Source organism: Myotis daubentonii, chromosome 11 (genome assembly GCF_963259705.1).
Source record: "Myotis daubentonii chromosome 11, mMyoDau2.1, whole genome shotgun sequence".
Classification (NCBI taxonomy): domain Eukaryota; kingdom Metazoa; phylum Chordata; class Mammalia; order Chiroptera; family Vespertilionidae; genus Myotis; species Myotis daubentonii.
Genome location: NC_081850.1, coordinates 76,846,083 through 76,864,128, shown reverse-complemented (window position 1 = coordinate 76,864,128; position 18,046 = coordinate 76,846,083). Strand labels below are relative to the sequence as shown.

Sequence of the window (18,046 nt, the reverse complement as noted above, 5' to 3'; positions counted from 1 at the left end):
ATCAGCCTAAGGAAGGGGTTTGACTGCTACCAGCACCTCCTGTGGGCTCCCAGGCGCTGGAGGTGTGCCATTACTAGTGCCCACAAGGCACTCATTTTCAGATCTTGCCTCAACTTTACCCCCTTCATCCCCCGTAGCCAAACTGCACTTCACTCCAGGCCTTTACATTTTGCTGCTCTTCTGTTCAGAACACACTTCCCCTCTGATTCTTGGAGCTCTTTTTTTTTTTTAAATATATATTTTATTGATTTTTTACAGAGAGGAAGGGAAAGGGATAGAGAGTTAGAAACATCGATGAGAGAGAAACATTGATCAGCTGCCTCCTGCACACTCCCTACTGGAGATGTGCCCGCAACCAAGGTACATGCCCTTGACCGGAATCGAACCTGGGACCTTTCAGTCCACAGGCCGACGCTCTATCCACTGAGCCAAACCGGTTACGGCATGGAGCTCTTTTTTGAAAAGTCTCCCTGACCTGGAAACACGCCCCCGCCTACACCCCCCCCCCCCCCCCCCCCCCCCGCCCCACTCTTGTGCTGTCAGGAAGCCAGATTAGGTCAGCTAAGCACATACCCTTTGCTGCTTTACTGCCAGCCTCCTCTGCCTTGCCTGGGCCTGGGTCTCTATCTTGCTCACCCTGGGCTCCCTCACCCCCACCCGACCCTCTGCACAAACTCCTTTAGAATCTGCTCCATAGATGAAATTACTTGGTGCTCTGTAAACGGTGAAGCACTATATAAATGTCAGGAAATGCCCAATAGACACTATCATTAACTTCACAAGCACATACTGTGTGCACAGAGACATCTCACACAGCCATGTGTGCATGAGGCTGCAAGGCCCAGAGGCCCACCAGTCCCACCCCTTCATGGAGGGGCTGATATGGAAGTGGGAAATTTAGGCCTAGTCTGGGGTCTTAACACCTGATCATACACTGAGTGGCCAGATTATTATGACCACCTGACGTTTGTAGGCAAATCAGTCGTACACTGCATTGTATGGGAGATGGAAGCCGAAGGCCTGTTCGAACACCTTTGCTGTCTGCAGTTACCAAGATAAAACGTCTCCAATTCGCACAGGAACACAAGGATTGGACAGTCGAGCGATGAATGTGGTCTGATGAATCACGTTTCCAGTTGCATCATGCAGATGCAGAGTGAGAATTTGGCAGAAACAGCATGAAAGCATGCACCCCACATGCATGAGTACAACCCTTCAAGCTGGTGGGGGCAGTGTTATGGTTTGGGGCATGTTTTCCTGGCATGATTTGGGCCCTTTAATTCGTGTGGAACAACCTCTGAATAGCACAACATACCTGAGTATTGCTGCTGATCAAGTTCATCCTATCATGTTGATGGCGTATCCCAATGGAGATGGCTTCTTCCAACAAGACAATGCGCCATGCCACGGTGCTGTATTGTGCAGGAGTGGTTTCAAGAACATGAGGGAGACTTTACCTTGCTTAGGTGGTCCCCACAATCACCAGATCTCAATCCAATTGAGCATTTGTGGGACGAAGTTAAAAGAGCCATCAAGCAGCTGGTTCCACAACCATCAAATCTCACAGAACCGGACAGTGCTATTCATCAGGCATGGTGTCAGATTCCTCGCATCACCTTTCAACATCTCGTGGAGTCAACGCTAAGAAGAATCGCCGCAGTGTTGAAGGCAAAAGGTGGCCCAACGAAGTGCTGATGGGGATATATATATATCCTACATTCAAAGGCTGTTAAATCACGTTATTTGCCCATATATTCAGAAAAAAAATCACTTCTACTATCGTGGTAAACAACCTGCTTCCCTATTTATAATGGTCTGGCCCTCTAGCAACTTCAGCACAAAATTATAGCTAATTTACCTACAAATGTCAGGTGGTCATAATAATCTGGCCACTCAGTGTATATCCCTTTTTTTTTTTTAAATATATTTTATTGATTTTTTACAGAGAGGAAGGGAGAGAGATAGAGAGTTAGAAACATCGATGAGAGAGAAACATCGATCAGCGGCCTCCTGCACATATCCCACTGGGGATATGCCCTTGACCGGAATCGAACCTGGGACCCTTCAGTCCACAGGCCGACGCTCTATCCACTGAGCCAAACCGGTTTCGGCTATATCCCTTTTTAACTATCATATACTGAGCAGCTATCAGCACCAGACCCCGTGCTAAGAGATTTCCATGCATGTTCACAAAGACAGCAATGTAGATTCCTACAGGAGAGGAAACTGAGGCTGAGCCTGACTAACGGACTAGACTTGAATGTAGGCCTGTCTGACCTCCGAGCTGGAGCTGCCTTTGGTGGCTGTGTTCAATCTGGAGAAAGGCTTAAGCTCCTTCCCATTGGAGAGCACGCATTGCTGAGGGTTAAAGATACAAGGCCATATAGTCCTGTACACTGAAAGGTTTCGGGTTCGATTCCCCATCAGGGCATATACCAGGTTGTGGGTTTGACCCGATTGGGGTACGTATGAGAGGCAACCAATGGATGTTTCTTTCAAATCAATAAAAAAAATAAATATACAGCCCTAACCGGTTTGGCTCAGTGGATAGAGCGTCGGCCTGGGGACTGAAGGGTCCCAGGTTCGATTCTGGTCAAGGGCAGGTACCTTGATTGCGGGCACATCCCCAGTGGGGGATGTGCAGAAGGCAGCTGATTGATGTTCCTCTCATTGATGTTTCAAACACTCTATCCCTCTCCCTTTCCCTTCCTCTCTATAAAAAATCAATAAAATATATATTAAAAAAAATAAATATATATACATATATATGAAAAGAAAAGAAGATACAAGGCCGTGCTCTCAGGCAAGCCCAGCCCCTTAGAAGCCTCAAAAGCCCACCGCAGGGGCTTCTGGGATGGGTACTTGCCGGGGTGGGGTGGGGTGGGGTGATGGGTTGGGGGGTGGGATGAGGAGAGGACTCAATCCCTGCTTCCTACTTGTCTGGGCTGAGGGCCTGGAGGGATTCTGCAGTCTCTGCACGCCCCCTGCTGGTCAGACTGGGGCACTGCAGCCATGCCTGCCATAGCCCGCACGCCCCCTCCCCCTGCCCAACACCACTTAGCATCGCTTTCCAAGGGGCCAACTGCCACACGGCCCCCACCATTTGCCCCCAAGAGAAGCACCAGACTCCTCTTCAAAGGTCACTTCCCCAGGAGGCACCCCATATTCTCCTGGCCACCCTCCCCCTGCACTGTCAGCTGCTGGCCTAGGGTGTGGCCCACAGCCGGCTCCGCAGGCATGTGTGGAATGGGAGTGCTCTGGCTTCCCTGTTGTCTTCTGCACCCGGAGGTGGGTGGAGCAGTGGGAAGGGCCCCCTGGCCTGTGGTTTACATTCCAGCCCCCACTACTGGCTATGTGGCCTCAGCCAAGTGACACCGTGAAGACAAAAACCAGGGATGCAGCGCCTAATGCCCTGGGCTGGGTCGGACTCCTTTCCCATCCGGCCTTGCGTTTCTAGCCTGGGTGTAACTCCAGCGATGGGGCCAAGGGCATTGCTGACTCCCTAGCCCCAGTAAGACTGCTCCGGGGAGCTTTGCTGAGCTCTGCTGGAGCTGGTTAGGCAACCCTGCTCTGCCTGGGCAGGGCCTGCAAACCCCTGGGGAAACGCACCCCAGGAAAAGGGAACAGAATGAGCCAAGGCCTGGAGGTGGGACCCTGCTCTGGGTTAGGTTTTCTCTTTCCAAGGCTGAGCAGCCCTTGCCTCATAATGGGTACCTTCAGTTCTCTGAATCCTCCTTATTCCATTTCACTGATAAGACTGAGTCACTTGCCCAAGACTCAGGTGGGCGCTGAAATGTGGGGCTGTAGCATCTCACCTGCCCTAAGTCCAAATGAGTGAATAGATGGGTGATTGAGAGAAGGGGCCAGAGGGGCAGCAGGGGGGGCCTGAGTAGGCTGGGGTGAGCTCAGGTGGCATGCACACAGGCTGGGGGGAGTCAAGGCAGAGTTTATTGGCCCTTGAGTGCCCCCATCCCTCCTCTCAAAGCCAGGCCAGGACTGAGATGGAGGTGACATGGATAGACCCAGACAGAAAGGCCCTGCCTGAGGGACAGCCAGGCAGCCACCCACCAGGGAGAGGGTAGGAGGGAGGATGTGCAGTCGGGCGGCCTGCTGCAGGTCGGGGTCCTCTCCCGTCCTCCTGGAGGTGCAGGCAGAGCGGAGTCTCACACTAGAGCCGCAGCGGGGCAGGATCCTCTTCAACCAGCTGATCAACGGGCACTTCTGCCTCTGCCCATTCTACTGGCTTCCTGAGTCTGGGGGCTTATGCCCTGGTCCCATTTACAAACTCCCTGGCTCTCTGAGGAGCGCTTGGCGACCCTCCCCTCCCCCTGACCTGACCAAGACATCATCCTGAGGGGCCGTCAGTCTCAGCCTGGAGCCCTGCCCGGCCTCGAAGACATACAGGGGCATGAGGCTTTCACAGAAAGCCTGGGGGAGGGGGAGGCGGCAGTGAGTCACTTGGCAGTTTGAAGGGGGAGGTGGCCAGCACCTCACAGTTGAGGTGCTGGGCCCTGCTTGCTTTGGTCTGGCGTAACCCAGGACCCCTCTGGGGTGTGAGCTGGGGCTCTGGATCCAGTATCTGCTGGCCCTGAGAGGGACTCAGGGCAAATCACAGCTTCTCCACGCCAGCCTGGATTCGGGTGTAGGCCTCTTGGTCCAGCGGTAGATAGCGGCCCTTCCGGGCATCCAGGTAGAACAGCGGGTCTTTCACGGTGGCAGGGTCAAAGCCCTCCTTCCGCAGCTCTGTCTTCTGTAACTTAAACGTCCCTGAGGGAGCAGATGACGGGGAAAGAGAGTCAGAGGGTGCAGGCAGGGGCTGAGCTCCCGGGAACCCACCCACCAGAGTTGAAGATGCACAGAGGAAGACCGGAGACATAGGAAAGGGCACATAGGAAAGGGTCCCACCTCCAGGCCTTGGCTCATTCTGTTCCCCTTTCCTGGGGTGCGTTTCCCCAGGGGTTTGCAGGCCCTGCCCAGGCAGAGCCGGGTTGCCTAACCAGCTCCAGCAGAGCTCAGCAAAGCTCCCCGGAGCAGTCTTACTGGGGCTACGGAGTCAGCAATGCCCTTGGCCCCATCGCTGGAGTTATACCCAGGCTAGAGTTTGCAGAGAAGGCTCCATCCGCTCCGTTATGTCCTGTTTCTCAGAGCAGCCCTGCATCACCCACCCCCTTCTTACAAAAGGGGAAACTGAGACCCAAATAGGGAAGCTATCTGTCCACAGCCACATACTGAGTGACGGAGAGGGAGCAGAACTTGGGTCTCTGTGATGGCTCCTTTGAGCTGAGCACCTCCCAGGTACAGTGCAATGGCATTTAATCTGCTCATCAACCCGAGTGTCCATCCGAAGTCTGTGGATTCTAAGATGCACGTTTCAGATTGTAACATCTCTGAAATAGTGGAAGTGGCAGCAGCCTTTTTACGAGTATCAAGCAGGGTTGACATGATGATTACGTGGGAGGTGACCAGGCAAGTGAGACCGGAGGCTGAGCAGCCAGGGAAGGGCCGAGAAGTGGGGAGAGTCAGGGCACGGCAGCAGGGGCCGAGGAGAGCAGGGTGGGGGTCTGGCCATGGACTTCCTGCCCACCAGGTAACTCCTGAGTCGTCAGGGTACCAACGACAGAAGAATGGCACCACCCTGTCACGTGACGGTAGACCCACACTCATCTCTTCCCTGGATGATGACCATGCACTCATTTCCCCACGCCCCGCCCTGGCTGCCTGCTACCCTCCCACTCTCCATACAGCAGCAAGAGGGCTTTGAAGAACACGAATCTGACCAGCTACTACCCTGCTCAACCAATTCTGTGGCTCCCTCCTGCCCCCACCCCAGCCCTGCTAGCCTCTCTTCCCCGCCTCATGCCACTGCCCACCCCTCTCACTGACTCCAACTTTGGGGGCCTCCTTATACTCCGTTAGTGTCCAAGGTCTTCCTGCCTCAGGCTTCACACTTGCTGTTCCCAGAGCCCAGAATGCCTCCCACACTCATACAGTCCTCCCTCTCATTCAGGTCTCAGCTTAAACGTCGCCTCCTCAGGGAAGCTTCCTAGTCCTCCGAAACCCCTTCATTCACTTTTCTGTCAGTTTGATCTGAATTCCATTCTTAATCTTGGAATTCCTTGTCCTAAGGCTGTCTCCGTTATTGCCCTAGAACAGGGGTGGGCAAACTTTTTGACTCGAGGGCCACAATGGGTTCTTAAACTGGACCGGAGGGCCGGAACAAAAGCATGGATGGAGTGTTTGTGTGAACTAATATAAATTCAAAGTAAACATCATTACATAAAAGGGTACGGTCTTTTTTTTTTTTTTTTTTTAGTTTTATTCATTTCAAATGGGCCGGATCCGGCCCGTGGGCCGTAGTTTGCCCACGGTTGCCCTAGACGCTCCAAGAAAGCACAGGTCCTGTCAGAAATCACTACCTATCCCCCCAAGGCCTAGCACAGTGCCTGGCACATAGTTGGTGCTCAATTAACATTTCTTCCATTAGTGAACGAATGAACCTTCTCTCTCTGAAGACTCCATCTACTCACTTGTACACAGGGAGGTCAGTTTATCAACTACCTGGCTAAGCTATGGGTGAAGTTCAAGTGACAGCCACCCAGGTCTCTCAAGAAGGAACCGGAAGGAGCCCAGGCCTGCTAACTGCACGTCGGACAGGGGAGGAGACAGACCTGTTTTGTGAAGCTCGGGCATGAGGCGCAGGAAGATGGGACGGGCATAGAGGGGCAGCTCTTTCTCCAGCAGCTGTGCAAAGTGCTCCAGGTCGCAGGTGCCAGTGGGGTTAGCCACAGCAGCCATTCCGGCTCGGCCCTCGGTTCCTGGGGGTAGTGGAGTCAACCGTGAGCGGCTGGCAGTGCCCCCTGGTGGCACCTCCCCACACATACCTGGTATCTCCCACCAGCCCGTACAAAGATACCTGGCACCTCGACCCCATATACTGCCACATCGGCCATGTCTAGCAGGCGGCTAAGTGTGCCCTCCACCTCCGTGGTGGACACATTCTCGCCTTTCCAGCGGAACGTGTCCCCCGTGCGGTCTCGGAAATACAGGTAGCCCAGCTCATCCATCACCAGTACATCACCTAGAAGGGGGTGTGAGATACGGCTTAGGCCAGGGAGTCCTCGCTGGATCCCAAGGATTTGCTTGGCTGTAGGGGATGGGATTGGGGGAGTCCTGGGGAGGTGTCCTCTAAAGGTGGGAAAGACCCCTTCATCTCTCCATCCCTACCCTCTGATGGGGCTGCGAAGGGCTAGGGAGAGGGGCCACTCACCGGTGAGGTAAGCCTGGTCCCCCTTGCTGAAGACATCTTTGGCGATCTTCTTATTGTTGGCGCCCTGGTTGAGGTAGCCATCGAAGCGCCGCAGGGGGTCCTGCTGGATGATGCGGCCCACCAGCTGGCCTGGCTCACCTGGGGGCGGGAAGGCGGGGCCAGATTTGCCACGGTGCCTCTTCCACTGGGCTCCCCCACCCCCAAATGCACCCTACATGCTGATCTGACCTCTGGTCACACTGCTTCCCAAAGAAATTCCATCCCCCCGCCCCCCAAGTCTATCCCCCCAGGGCAGGGAGCTTCTCTTGGCAGGCCTGACACATGTAGGCACTCGGTGATGTCTGGTCACCTGAGCCAATGGAAACATGAACAAATAGATGAAAGGGTGGCTGAACCTTACTCAGTCAGTCTGGCCAAAGCAGCCTTCCCTGGGCTCCTGGCTCAGCTCAAAGAGCTGCATGTTCTGCACCACACGATCCTCCGGGCCACCCCGTGAGGCAGTGCTGCCATCGGCCCCATTCCAAGGTGGGGGTCTCGGGCCCAGAGCTAAGGGGCTGAGCTAGGATCATCCCAGGCGGCCTGGACCCAGGGTCCTCAACACTGAAGAGAATAGATGAACTGAGGGAATAAACGACTAAGAGAACTGACTGACGGCCACTGGTCAGAACAGGGTTACCGCCCACCCACCTGTCCTGTCTTCCTCCTGGGCCAATCCCTCCCCTCTGACCCCCAATTCCAACCCCAGGGCAGACCTGGCTGGCAGGGAAGGCAGACACCATTGGGCCCCCGGATCAGCTCCATGGTGTCCTCGTTGACACGTACCAGCCGGATGGGGTACACGAAGGACAGGATGCGGCTGTTGAAGCCACAGGCTCCCACCTGCAAAGGCCAAGACTTGGGCCTGGGCTCTCCCCATGCGCCCAAAACTGGGCCATGTGGGTGGGGGACACTCCAGCACCCACTCCCTCGCTGGAACTCTGCCCTCCCTTCTGCTGCCAGTGCCTCCGTGATCATCCACGTCCCCAGCCTGAGTGGTACCTGGCTGTCGAAGTTGCCCAGGCTGCAGTTGCACTCAGTGGCCCCGTAGAACTCGGCCACCTGGGGGATGTTGAAGCGACCAGAAAATTCGGTCCATATGGACTGTCGGAGGCCGTTGCCCAGCGCCATGCGCACCTGGTGCCGCTTCTCCACCTCCCGCGGCGGCTGGTTCAGGAGGTAGCGGCACAGCTCGCCGATGTACTGCACAATCTGGAGGTGGACTTGGGTGAGTCTGGGTCTCTGAGGTTGCTCTCACTCCCCGCCTCCCAGCCCCTCAGGCCCCTACCCCTACTAGCTCTGTCCCTCCCACCGGCAATTCTTTCCCTCTGGGCCTCAATCTCTGCATCTGCCAATGGACAACTGGCTGCCTCAGCTGTAAGACAGGCGTCCCCAAGTGGGGCTGGTGGGAGGGTCACGAGGGGACGGGGATGGCTCATCTCCTTCCCTCTCACTCACTGTGCAGTTGTACTTGATACAATCATCCCAGAACCGAGAGGCTGAGAATTTCTTCCGGATAACCACTGTCATGCCGTGGAGCAGGCACTGCCCGATTCCCACGATGTTTCCTGAAGGCAGAGTGAGCCCTGGAGGTCAGTGAGGTGGGACACCCTTCCCTCCAGAGCCTCGTCTTACCCAGACCTTTGGTCTCTCTCTTTCCTGTCCTCTCCCTCCAACACTAATGACAATCACTCCCCTAGTCAGACATCTTCCATGCTTCCCTGTGCCTACTGCGTCAATTACACATCCCCCAGAGCCTGCAGAGCTGGCCCTAAGTTCCCGTTCCTATAACCGTAATGATGCCCTTCAACTGGGGGTGGGGGGCCGAGCTAGCCCGCCTGGCTTCTGCACCTCACATCTGCCTGCATTGAGTACACCTCTTCCAAGAAGCCTTCCTGGCCAGACCAAGCTCTTCCCTTGAGCTGAGCTCCTGTTCCCTGGCCCTCCCGTACTCACCACGCTATTTCTTGTATCATGGAAGGTGTGCTCCCATCATTCATCCTGTCCCAAACACACACCCAACTCTAAGCACCTTGAGGACAGGAACTATATCCCATCTCTGTCTTCCCTTAAGTTCTTAAGACCAAGCAGCAAGGCCATGTATATCCACGGGAACAAACTGAACAGTCAGATCAGCCCAGGTGCCCTGTGGACAAGGCCATACAAGCAATCAGACTGGTGTGGCCATCTCGTTTTTGTTACTGTTGTTGTTTTTTATTTTAGTTTTTGGCCATCCTTGTTCAGAGCTCCAGTCAATGGCCACACCTGGATTTGAACCCTGATTTAACTCGAAAGCTCATGTGTTTCAACTGCAACACGCTGCCTGCCAAGAGGGAGTGTTTCTGAGGCCCTAGGGCAGTGATGGCGAACCTATGACACGCGTGTTAGAGGTGACACGCGAACTCATTTTTTTGGTTGATTTTGATTTTTCTTTGTTAAATGGCATTTAAATATATGAAATAAATATCAAAAATGTAAGTCTTTGTTTTACTATGGTTGCAAATATCAAAAAATTTCTATATGTGACACGGCACCAGAGTTAAGTTAGGGTTTTTCAAAATGCTGACACGCCAAGCTCAAAAGGTTCGCCATCACTGCCCTAGGGGTTCTGGGACGGGGGAGAGGCCCACGTTACCTGCGGAGTGGTAGAGTGGGAGGCAGTCGTAGACAATGTCGTCGGGCCGCATGCGAAATCCGTAATACACCAGGGCAGCCATGCGGTAATACCTGGGAGGGCAGAGGGCGGAGAGCTCAGTGGGCCCCTGGGAAGGCAGAAGGGGAGACTCCTGGGCCCTGTCACCCCGGCTCCCCCCCAGGCACCTGTCCCTTACCTGCTGTGCACCACGATGGCAGCTTTGGGCAGCCCCGTGGTGCCCGATGTGTAGATGTAGAAGAGCTTATCTGAAGAAAACAGACACATAAGCATCTGTAGGAGGAGGTAGCACAGGGCTGAGTGCGGCGTCAGACGGACACCCGTGTGTGTGCATCACTCAGTGCCCACGCCCATCACACCTCCTCCAGAGGCGGCTCTGATGACCCCAGGCACCACTCTCTGCTCTAATGCCTGCATCTGTTCCATCGACAAACGCTTTCTGGGCCCTCATTCTGTGCCAGGCCCAGGGAGACATCCGTGACCAAGAAGAGTACAGGCTCTGCCTGGTGGAGGGTGCAGCCATGTGAGACAGGCAGGTGCAGACAGGCATTCCAACACTGAGCACAAAGGCGAGCACAGGGCCTGTCGAAGCCCAGTGGCAGCACCTGACCCAGGCTTCAGGGAGGGGAGGCGGCAACAGGGAGGGCTTCCCAAAGGAGGTGATGCCCACCTCAGAGTGCAGGGAGGCCTCAGAGCGCGGGGAGGTCTTAGAGCACGGGGAGGTCTTAGAGCGAGGGGAGGTCTTAGAGCGCGGGGAGGCCTTAGAGCGTGGGGAGGCATGAGCTGCAGGAAGCAGGGTGCTGAGGTCACTCCTGAATCACTGGCCATTTCTTTTTCCCACCCTGCAGCCCAGTCCAGGGACTGCCACATTACGGTTTCTGTATGAGGCTCAGCCCCCCAGGCTGGAGGCTCCAGGAGGTCCGGAACAACAGGGGGTGGCTGCCTGTTCCTTGTCGACCATCTCCTGCTCGTGTGTGCCTGCTGAATGCCAGCCTAGGCTGCACACCATGAGGGCAACAGGCCGAACCAGTCTGAGTCCCTGCCCTCAAGTGGCTTACAAAAGCACCAGGAGATAAGATCTGTGTATGGCAGCTTACATGACTATAATGAGGACAATGACCTGTTACTGAGCCCTTCCTGTCACACCCTAACCTCCCAGTGCATCTCTGTCAATCCTTAGTCACTACACAAAATAGGTTCTGTTACCACCCCCAATTTTATGGCTGTAGGAACCCAAGGCTCAGAGGGGCAGCTCAGGTGTTCAGGGTCACACAAGGGAAGCAACAGAGCCAGAATATGAACTAGTCCAAGCTCTGAGCCACCAGGAGATATAGCAAGCTCTGGGCTCCACAAGGCAGTATAGAAGAGAGAGGCAAGAGGGTCTGGGGGGCTGCCTGGAGGAGGGGAGGTGGAGACAGGCAGCCCAGTACAGGGGAGGATCACAGCTCAACAGGGGCCTGCACTGAACAGGTGCTGGATGAATATTTAAAGGGCCCCGGGCCCAACTCCAAACAAAACTCAGAAACAGCAGGTTCCTGGGCTCCGCATGACCCTGCACATGTTAGGCATCCAAGAAGGCTTGTTCGACAAATCAGAATCAGATTCTGTGAGCTCCTGTGTACTCAACACCATGCCTAGCACTTTCCTACCTACCAGCTCACTGAACCTGCACAGTAACCCGAGTTACTGTGCCCATTTTCCCAGATGGAAAAGGGAGGTGACACAACTCACTCCAGGTCACACAGCAAGTATGCAGAACACAGGCTCTGGCCATGAGGCCCGCGATCTGTCCTTGGCCACCTTAGGGTCCCTCTGTGGGGCGTGGGGGACTCACCTGTGAAGCCCTTGTCAGGGCGACTGGGCAGGTGCTTGGGGGCCTCTTCCAGCAAGGGGTCCAGGTGCTCCGTGCTGGCAGGCACTAGGCGGGGATCCCACGGACCAGAGCAGAAGAGGCTGACTGAAGGGTCCAAGTTGGCATGGATCTCAAAGACAGCTGCGGAGGAGACAGGGCAGATCAGCAGGCTGGCGAGGAAACCGTGTTCCCAGGAACTGTGCTCATGTCAGGGCTGGGCAGGTTGTCCGGGGAGGCTGGCTGGGTAGGCGGAGAGAGAAGCACCCGGGACCTCATAATAAGAAAGATGCTGATAGGAGCAACAGCTCCTATTAGCTGCTGGCTAAGTACACAGTGGGCTCTTTATATGCATTCTCCTGCTCAGACAACCTAGGACGTAGGTACCAATATCAGCCCATTTTACAGATGAGGAAATTGAGGCTCTGAGAATGAGGGACTTGCTCACAGCTAGAATCGAAGCCAGCTCTATCTCACATGAAGGTTTACTAGTCCGTGGGGTTCTGGTTAGAAGGGAGGAGTGGGGCTCAGAGGCTAGTAGCCCTCCAGCCTCTTCAGACAGCCTTCTCTCAGGCTCCCCCAGCATTACAGATAGATGTCCACCCGCCCTCGGCATGGGCCAGGTCTGGCCCACTTGGCCCCATTTCCTCTGGCTTCCTCTTTTTTTGTCCAAACATCTCCACTCTCCCTGCTGAATCTGTCCTCTTCCCCTTTCAACTTCTCAATAACCTTCCCTGTCCATTACTCCACAAACCACAGCAGCGTGGGGAGAAAGAACAGGAACACTGTGGCCAAGCCCAGATCAAATCTGGGTTCCACCACTTACCAGTTGCATGAGTTCCTCACACCACTATGAACCTCAGTCTCCTCATCTACCAAGCTGATGCAGTCCCTTCCTCAGCAGGTTTGTGAAGACTAGAGCTGCTCTTATAAAGTACCATGCTCAGCACCCAGTTAACATACCAGGACAGCAGAGAATGGACTCTTGTTCCCATTTTACAGATGAAGAAATGAGGCCTAATAGTCACAAGAATGGTTACCAATTAAATCTGAGGACTCACCTACCACCAACCACTTTGTTAGTGCTTCAGGTGAAGTATTACCTTGAAAACAGTATGAGTTGGTACTACAGTGAGGAAACGGAGGCACAGAGAATTCTGGTCTCTTACTCAGGATCACCAGCTTACCAGTGGCAGAGCCCAGGCCGTCTGATTCTAAGGCTCATGCTCTCCACCTCTGAGCTACACAGCTTCCCCCAGGGCTGGAAGAGGTCTGTGCAAGTCCCATGAGACTTCCTGCCCGTCCCTGCCTCTTCGGGGCTCACCTGGGGCCATCTCGCTGCCAAAGATGAGGGCCCGGGCCCGGGAGGTGGTCAGGCAGTGGCGCAGGGCGTCCCGCCGCAGGTTGGTGTTGATCAGGGCGGCCTCCACGCCCAGCTTGGCCATGCCCAGCCACAGGCCCACGAACTCATTGCGGTTCTCCATGAAGAGGGCAGCCACGTCGCCGGAGGCCAGGCCCCGGGCTTGCAGGAAGTTGGCCACACTGCTCGAGTAGTCATCCAGCTGGCGGAAGGTCCAGTGTGTGTCTGTGCCCTCAAAGATCAGGGCTGTCTTGTTAGGGTGGCGCTGCACCGTAGAGGCAAACAAGATGGGCACTGTCCGCCGCTGCCGCAGGTACCGCCGGACCTTCGCCTTCACCTTCAGGAGCACCAGGCCGCCACTGTGTGGGAGCCAGCGAGGGGGCTGTGACTGCTGAGGCTGGGAGTGGGGGTCCCTGCACCCCGCCCCAGGGTGCTGCCCCATGGACCTAAGGCTCCTGAGCCCCATCACTTGCAACACTCCCCCTGTCCAGCCCCTGTATGCTGGGCACCGTTACACACACCAGCCTGCTTATGTCGTACAGGGACCAGGGCAATTACTCCCTCCCCTGTACGGAGGGTGAAACTGAGGCTCTGCCAGCAGATGGCTTGCCCTGGCTTCATAGGTGGAGATTTGAAGCCCAGTCTCTCTGGCTACAGAGTTCAACCCCTACTTGCCCTCCCCGTCTACTCTGAGTCTGCTGCTCCGTCAGCGCATTCTGGCCTCCAGGGCCCAAGGGAAGATCTCTTTCGGGGCCTCCCACAAGGCCATATCCTACCTCCCCCCACATTGCCCAATAAAGGATGAGTTTGCGATCTGTCCAGTCTTCCTCTCTGTGAGCCCAGCAAGGGGAGGGCTCCAGCCTAGTCACCACCTTGTCCTCTGGGCCCTGCTCAGGGCCCTGCACAGAGATGTTCAGCAGGTGTTTGTGGAATCGCTGGCCACACCCCGCTCTCCTGCCCTGGCCCTGCCACCTCTGCCCCTGATCTGTCCCAGCTTCCCAGCCTCTATGCCCTTGCTGATGCTCTACCCTCTGGCTGGAATCCCTTGATCTCACCACCTTGAGGTATCTCTCAAGAACAACTACTTTGGCCCTAGCCAGTTTGGCTCAGTGGATAGAGCATCAGCCTGCGGACTGAAGGGTCCCAGGTTTGATTCCGGTTAAGGGTACATGCTTGGATCCCCAGTGGGGGGCATGCTGGAAGCAGTCAATCAATGATTCTCTTTCCTCATTGATGTTTCTATCTCCCTCTCCCTCTCCCTGCCTCTCTGAAATCAATAAAAATAAATTTTTCCAAAAAGGAAAGAACTACTTTGCCTCCAGAAGGCCTTCTCTGATTCCCTGAGGCCCTGGCCTAAGCCATCTCTCTCGGCCCCGCTCCCACAGCTCTCCGCTGCTACCACCCTTCCTGCAGTGGCCACTCTATATTTCCTTTTGAAATCAACTCAGACTGACAAATGCTGAGCTGCCTGTTCTGGGTGTGAGTCACTGTGTTGGGCACTGGGACACTACTGTGAGTAAGACTGCCAGGGTCTCTGCCAGCTTAGGGATTTACTGTGTCCCCTAAGTCTCTCTCAGACCAGTCCAAGCGTGGCCCGGGACTGGGTCTGCCTTGCTCCTCTCTGGGCTCCAGAGCCTCGCACCTGGCACAGAGGAGGCAACAGCAGGTGTTTCTGGCCCAGGACATCCCTATGGAGCACAGCTGACATTCTCAGGGGAGCAGGTTTCCCCGATATCTGACGCAGGGCCCTCTCAGACTCATGCCAACCCAAGGACAGGACCTTTCCCACCGGGTTCCTGTTACAAACGACAGACCCCTTTCAGACGTCTCCTCAACACCTCTCCCTAACTTAGTGTTCCATGCTATGCCCCGGGCCCCCAAGTTGGCCCAGGCTAAGGAGCACCAAGTTATGGAGGTTCCCCAGGAGGAGACTGTGACCTTGGAGACGGAGGTAGTAGTGCCAGGGAAAGAGTGTGGAGAAGAGGCTGCTGCTTTGGGGCCCAGCCACCCTGTGCTGGTAGAGGCCCCGGGTCTGTTCTGCGGAAATTTTGTGGACGAGGAGCCCAGAGAGGCGTGGGGGACTCCAGGAAGGGCTAAACCGGGTACTCACAAAACATCGCGCCTGATGGTCTTGATGAAGATCCGGACGAAGCGCCAGCCGCCAGACCCCAGATAGAGGAGCAGCAGGGAAAACGCCACCTGCGTCCAGGGCAGTTTCAGCACCAGCTTGGAGAATAGCAACACTCCCAGGAGAGACGCCCCGAGCAGCATTGTGGCCTGTGAGCACAGGGTAGTCAGTGGATTCAAATGTCCAAGTTCTCCACTTCCTGGCCCGGTCAGCCAGGCCACTATGATCCCACGGGTCAACCTGTAGTGTGTCTTGGCAATACCGAGTGAGAGGGCTGCCTGGAAGGGGCAGGCTAGAGGCATTGGAGGAGAGGTGAGGCGTTCCAGAAGTGACAGGCAGGAGGCTAGGTGCTAGCACCCTTGTCCCATCTCTGCCCATAATTCTCCGAGTGACCTTGGGCAAGTCCCTTTCCTACTTTAGGACTTAGTTTCCCCCTCTGTGCAATGGGTGTAGTGGGACCTGCCCTCAAAAACCTTTCCCGCCAAAATAGGACAGTCCACTCTCCATCTAGGGTCCCTAACCAAAATGGCTTGGAGAGGGGTACTAACGTAAACACCTCTGGCTCGACTCCATACCCAAAGACCTAGGCAGGTGTGTGGATGACCAGGCCAAGCCACGACACCCAGAGGGGCAGCTTCCTGGGAAGGGGCCCTAGCCCCGTCCCTGCCCAGAGGCTCAGGCAGCGCCTCGCCTCTGCTGGCCCATAGGGGGCGACAGAGCAAACGGGGTAGAGTCCGGAGGTGCCTGAGAGGTGATCGCCCAAAAGGAAAAGATAAGATTGAGAGGAAGAGGGCCTTGAAGGCACCGCCACACACACACACTCAGCAAGCCACTCGGATGAATACTGGGGGGCTGGGCTCAGGGGGAGGGGGAAACCTGGCTGGGCTGAGATTAGCGCGCTTGGGTTCTATTCCTGGCTCTTCACGGATCTGCTCAAGAGGGCGGCAGGTAGGGCTGAGTTTTCCTTCAGGTCCCATTCCTGGGGAGGGGGTGAAGGTCACGGCTGTAATGTAGCCGGAGAGCCTCCGAGCCGGAATGAGGCCATGGTCTGGACCACAGGGAGCTCTTACAGACCACCTCCCGCTCCTTCACGCGGAAAGAAAAAGCCGGTAGTACCGAACTAGCGACCCCAACTCCAAAGCCAGGATCTATCTCCAAGGTCCTCAGACTCTGGCCTTCCAGAGCCGCCGGAGCCAAGGGTAGGAGCCCGTCCCGGAAGGCTGGAGATGGAATGTGGAGAGAAGGGGCTGCCTAGTGCCTCGGGCCCCTACCCCAGGTCGGTCACTGCATACAGCCCCGGCCCTTAAAGAGCCAGGGTAGCAGCAGAGCGGCCGGCAAGGAGGCAGCAGCAGGGCGCGCCCCTCACCCGAGGCCGGCACCGTCACACCTGCCTCCGACGGGCCGGGCACATTCCCCCGCCCAGGGACCCACTCGCCTGGTCTATGCTCACCCAGCGTCGGCCCCGCCGCGCGGCGCCCCGTCCAGATGCGGCCCGGCAGCGGCAGCGGAGTGGGGAGCGCGGGGGGCGTCAGCCGCCCCTGAGCGCGCAGAGCCGGGTCTCAAGATCCCTTCGCCAGCTCTGCGCCCTGCATGGCCGGACAGTCCCTCCCGCCGCTCAGCACCGCCCGCCCGCGGCGCTCCTCCCCCGTCCTGCCTCCAGCAGCCCAAACCGGCTGCGCCGGCCGGCAACAACGCGAGCCGCAGAGCGAGAGGCGCAGGGCAGTCCCAGCGCGCTCCACGCCACCTGGCCCAGCCCGCCCTGCGCGCGCGACGGTCCGAAGTGACGTCTCCCGTGGCATTCTGGGAGTTGTAGTCCGTGCCGCAGAGACCCGTGCTGTCTTATCTCTCGCCCCCCCGCCCCCCCCCCCTCCCCTGCCCCGCACCCAGGACCGGTAAGAGACTGGCGGGCTCTGCCTGGGCCCCGAACTCCCAATCCTCCGGCATTCGGTTCTATGGGAGAGCACCCCCCACCTGCCACATTGGCGGATAATCGGAGTCCGCGTTTAGACCCGGCACCATTCGGCAAAGGCCCAGCACCACACCTAGGAGAGAGCTAGAAGTGTGGTTTCAGACAGAAAGGTTCGCAAGGATTAAGTTCAGTAACTGGTTCTGTGGCACAATGGCTAGCGCATTGGACTTTTATTGGAATTTGGCATGGTTATTCTAAAGTTTTGGGTTCGAGGTCCTCCCTCAATTCCATTTTTTTATGTTCTATAATTATTTTTTCTTTATTGATTAAGGTATTACATATGTGTCCTTATCTCCCCATTACCCCCCCCCCACCTCGTGCCCTCAGCCCCCTAGTGTCTGTGTCCATTGGTTATGCTTATATGCATGCATACAAGTCCTTTGGTTGATCTCTCCCTGGGTGTTTTTTTTTTATGGACATAGTACCTTTAGAAGGTTCAGAAGACCTGCAGATTTGAGCACCTCTCACCTCCGCTTCTGGGGCAGTAAACTTGGTGCCCGGATTACTGAGTAGGAATCCTTTCTCATTCATGGTAGTATCTTGTAAGCAATCTGGCACACCTGATGGTACAAAGGGCACGGATCTGGAGACCTAACTTTGACTTCTAATCACCGAACCCTGCAGGAAATTAACCTCCAAGTCAGTGACCATAGTTGTCATGCCACCTGCTAAGCCCTGGGCCATTGGCCGACTTCCCAGCCCTGTGCAGCTCTGGGCCTCTGAAAACTCGGTTCCTTGATAATCAAAACATATTGGTCATCCACGGTTGCCACCTGTCTTTGAA

The 18,046-nt window shown here is 56.0% G+C and overlaps 1 protein-coding gene across 2 annotated transcripts; it reads right to left on the bottom strand.

Annotated features, from left to right (window-relative positions):
• Window positions 1-3,926: 3,926 nt before the first annotated feature.
• On the bottom strand, window positions 3,927-17,332 carry SLC27A4 (solute carrier family 27 member 4). 2 transcript variants are annotated; one of them, XM_059658201.1, is made up of 13 exons: window positions 17,265-17,332; window positions 15,276-15,442; window positions 13,130-13,524; window positions 11,791-11,949; window positions 10,135-10,204; window positions 9,939-10,030; window positions 8,762-8,871; window positions 8,306-8,515; window positions 8,020-8,146; window positions 7,268-7,405; window positions 6,914-7,078; window positions 6,669-6,815; window positions 3,927-4,767 (listed from the first exon to the last, which is right to left on the bottom strand). In XM_059658201.1, the coding sequence occupies exons 1-13, from the start codon at window positions 17,310-17,312 to the stop codon at window positions 4,610-4,612; spliced, it is 1,986 nt and encodes a 661-aa protein (XP_059514184.1). In that variant the 5' UTR covers window positions 17,313-17,332; the 3' UTR covers window positions 3,927-4,609. The 2 variants fall into 2 exon arrangements, with proteins under 2 accessions (XP_059514184.1, XP_059514185.1); XM_059658202.1 differs by lacking the exon at window positions 17,265-17,332 and adding an exon at window positions 16,744-17,012.
• Between the last annotated feature and the right edge of the window lie 714 nt (window positions 17,333-18,046).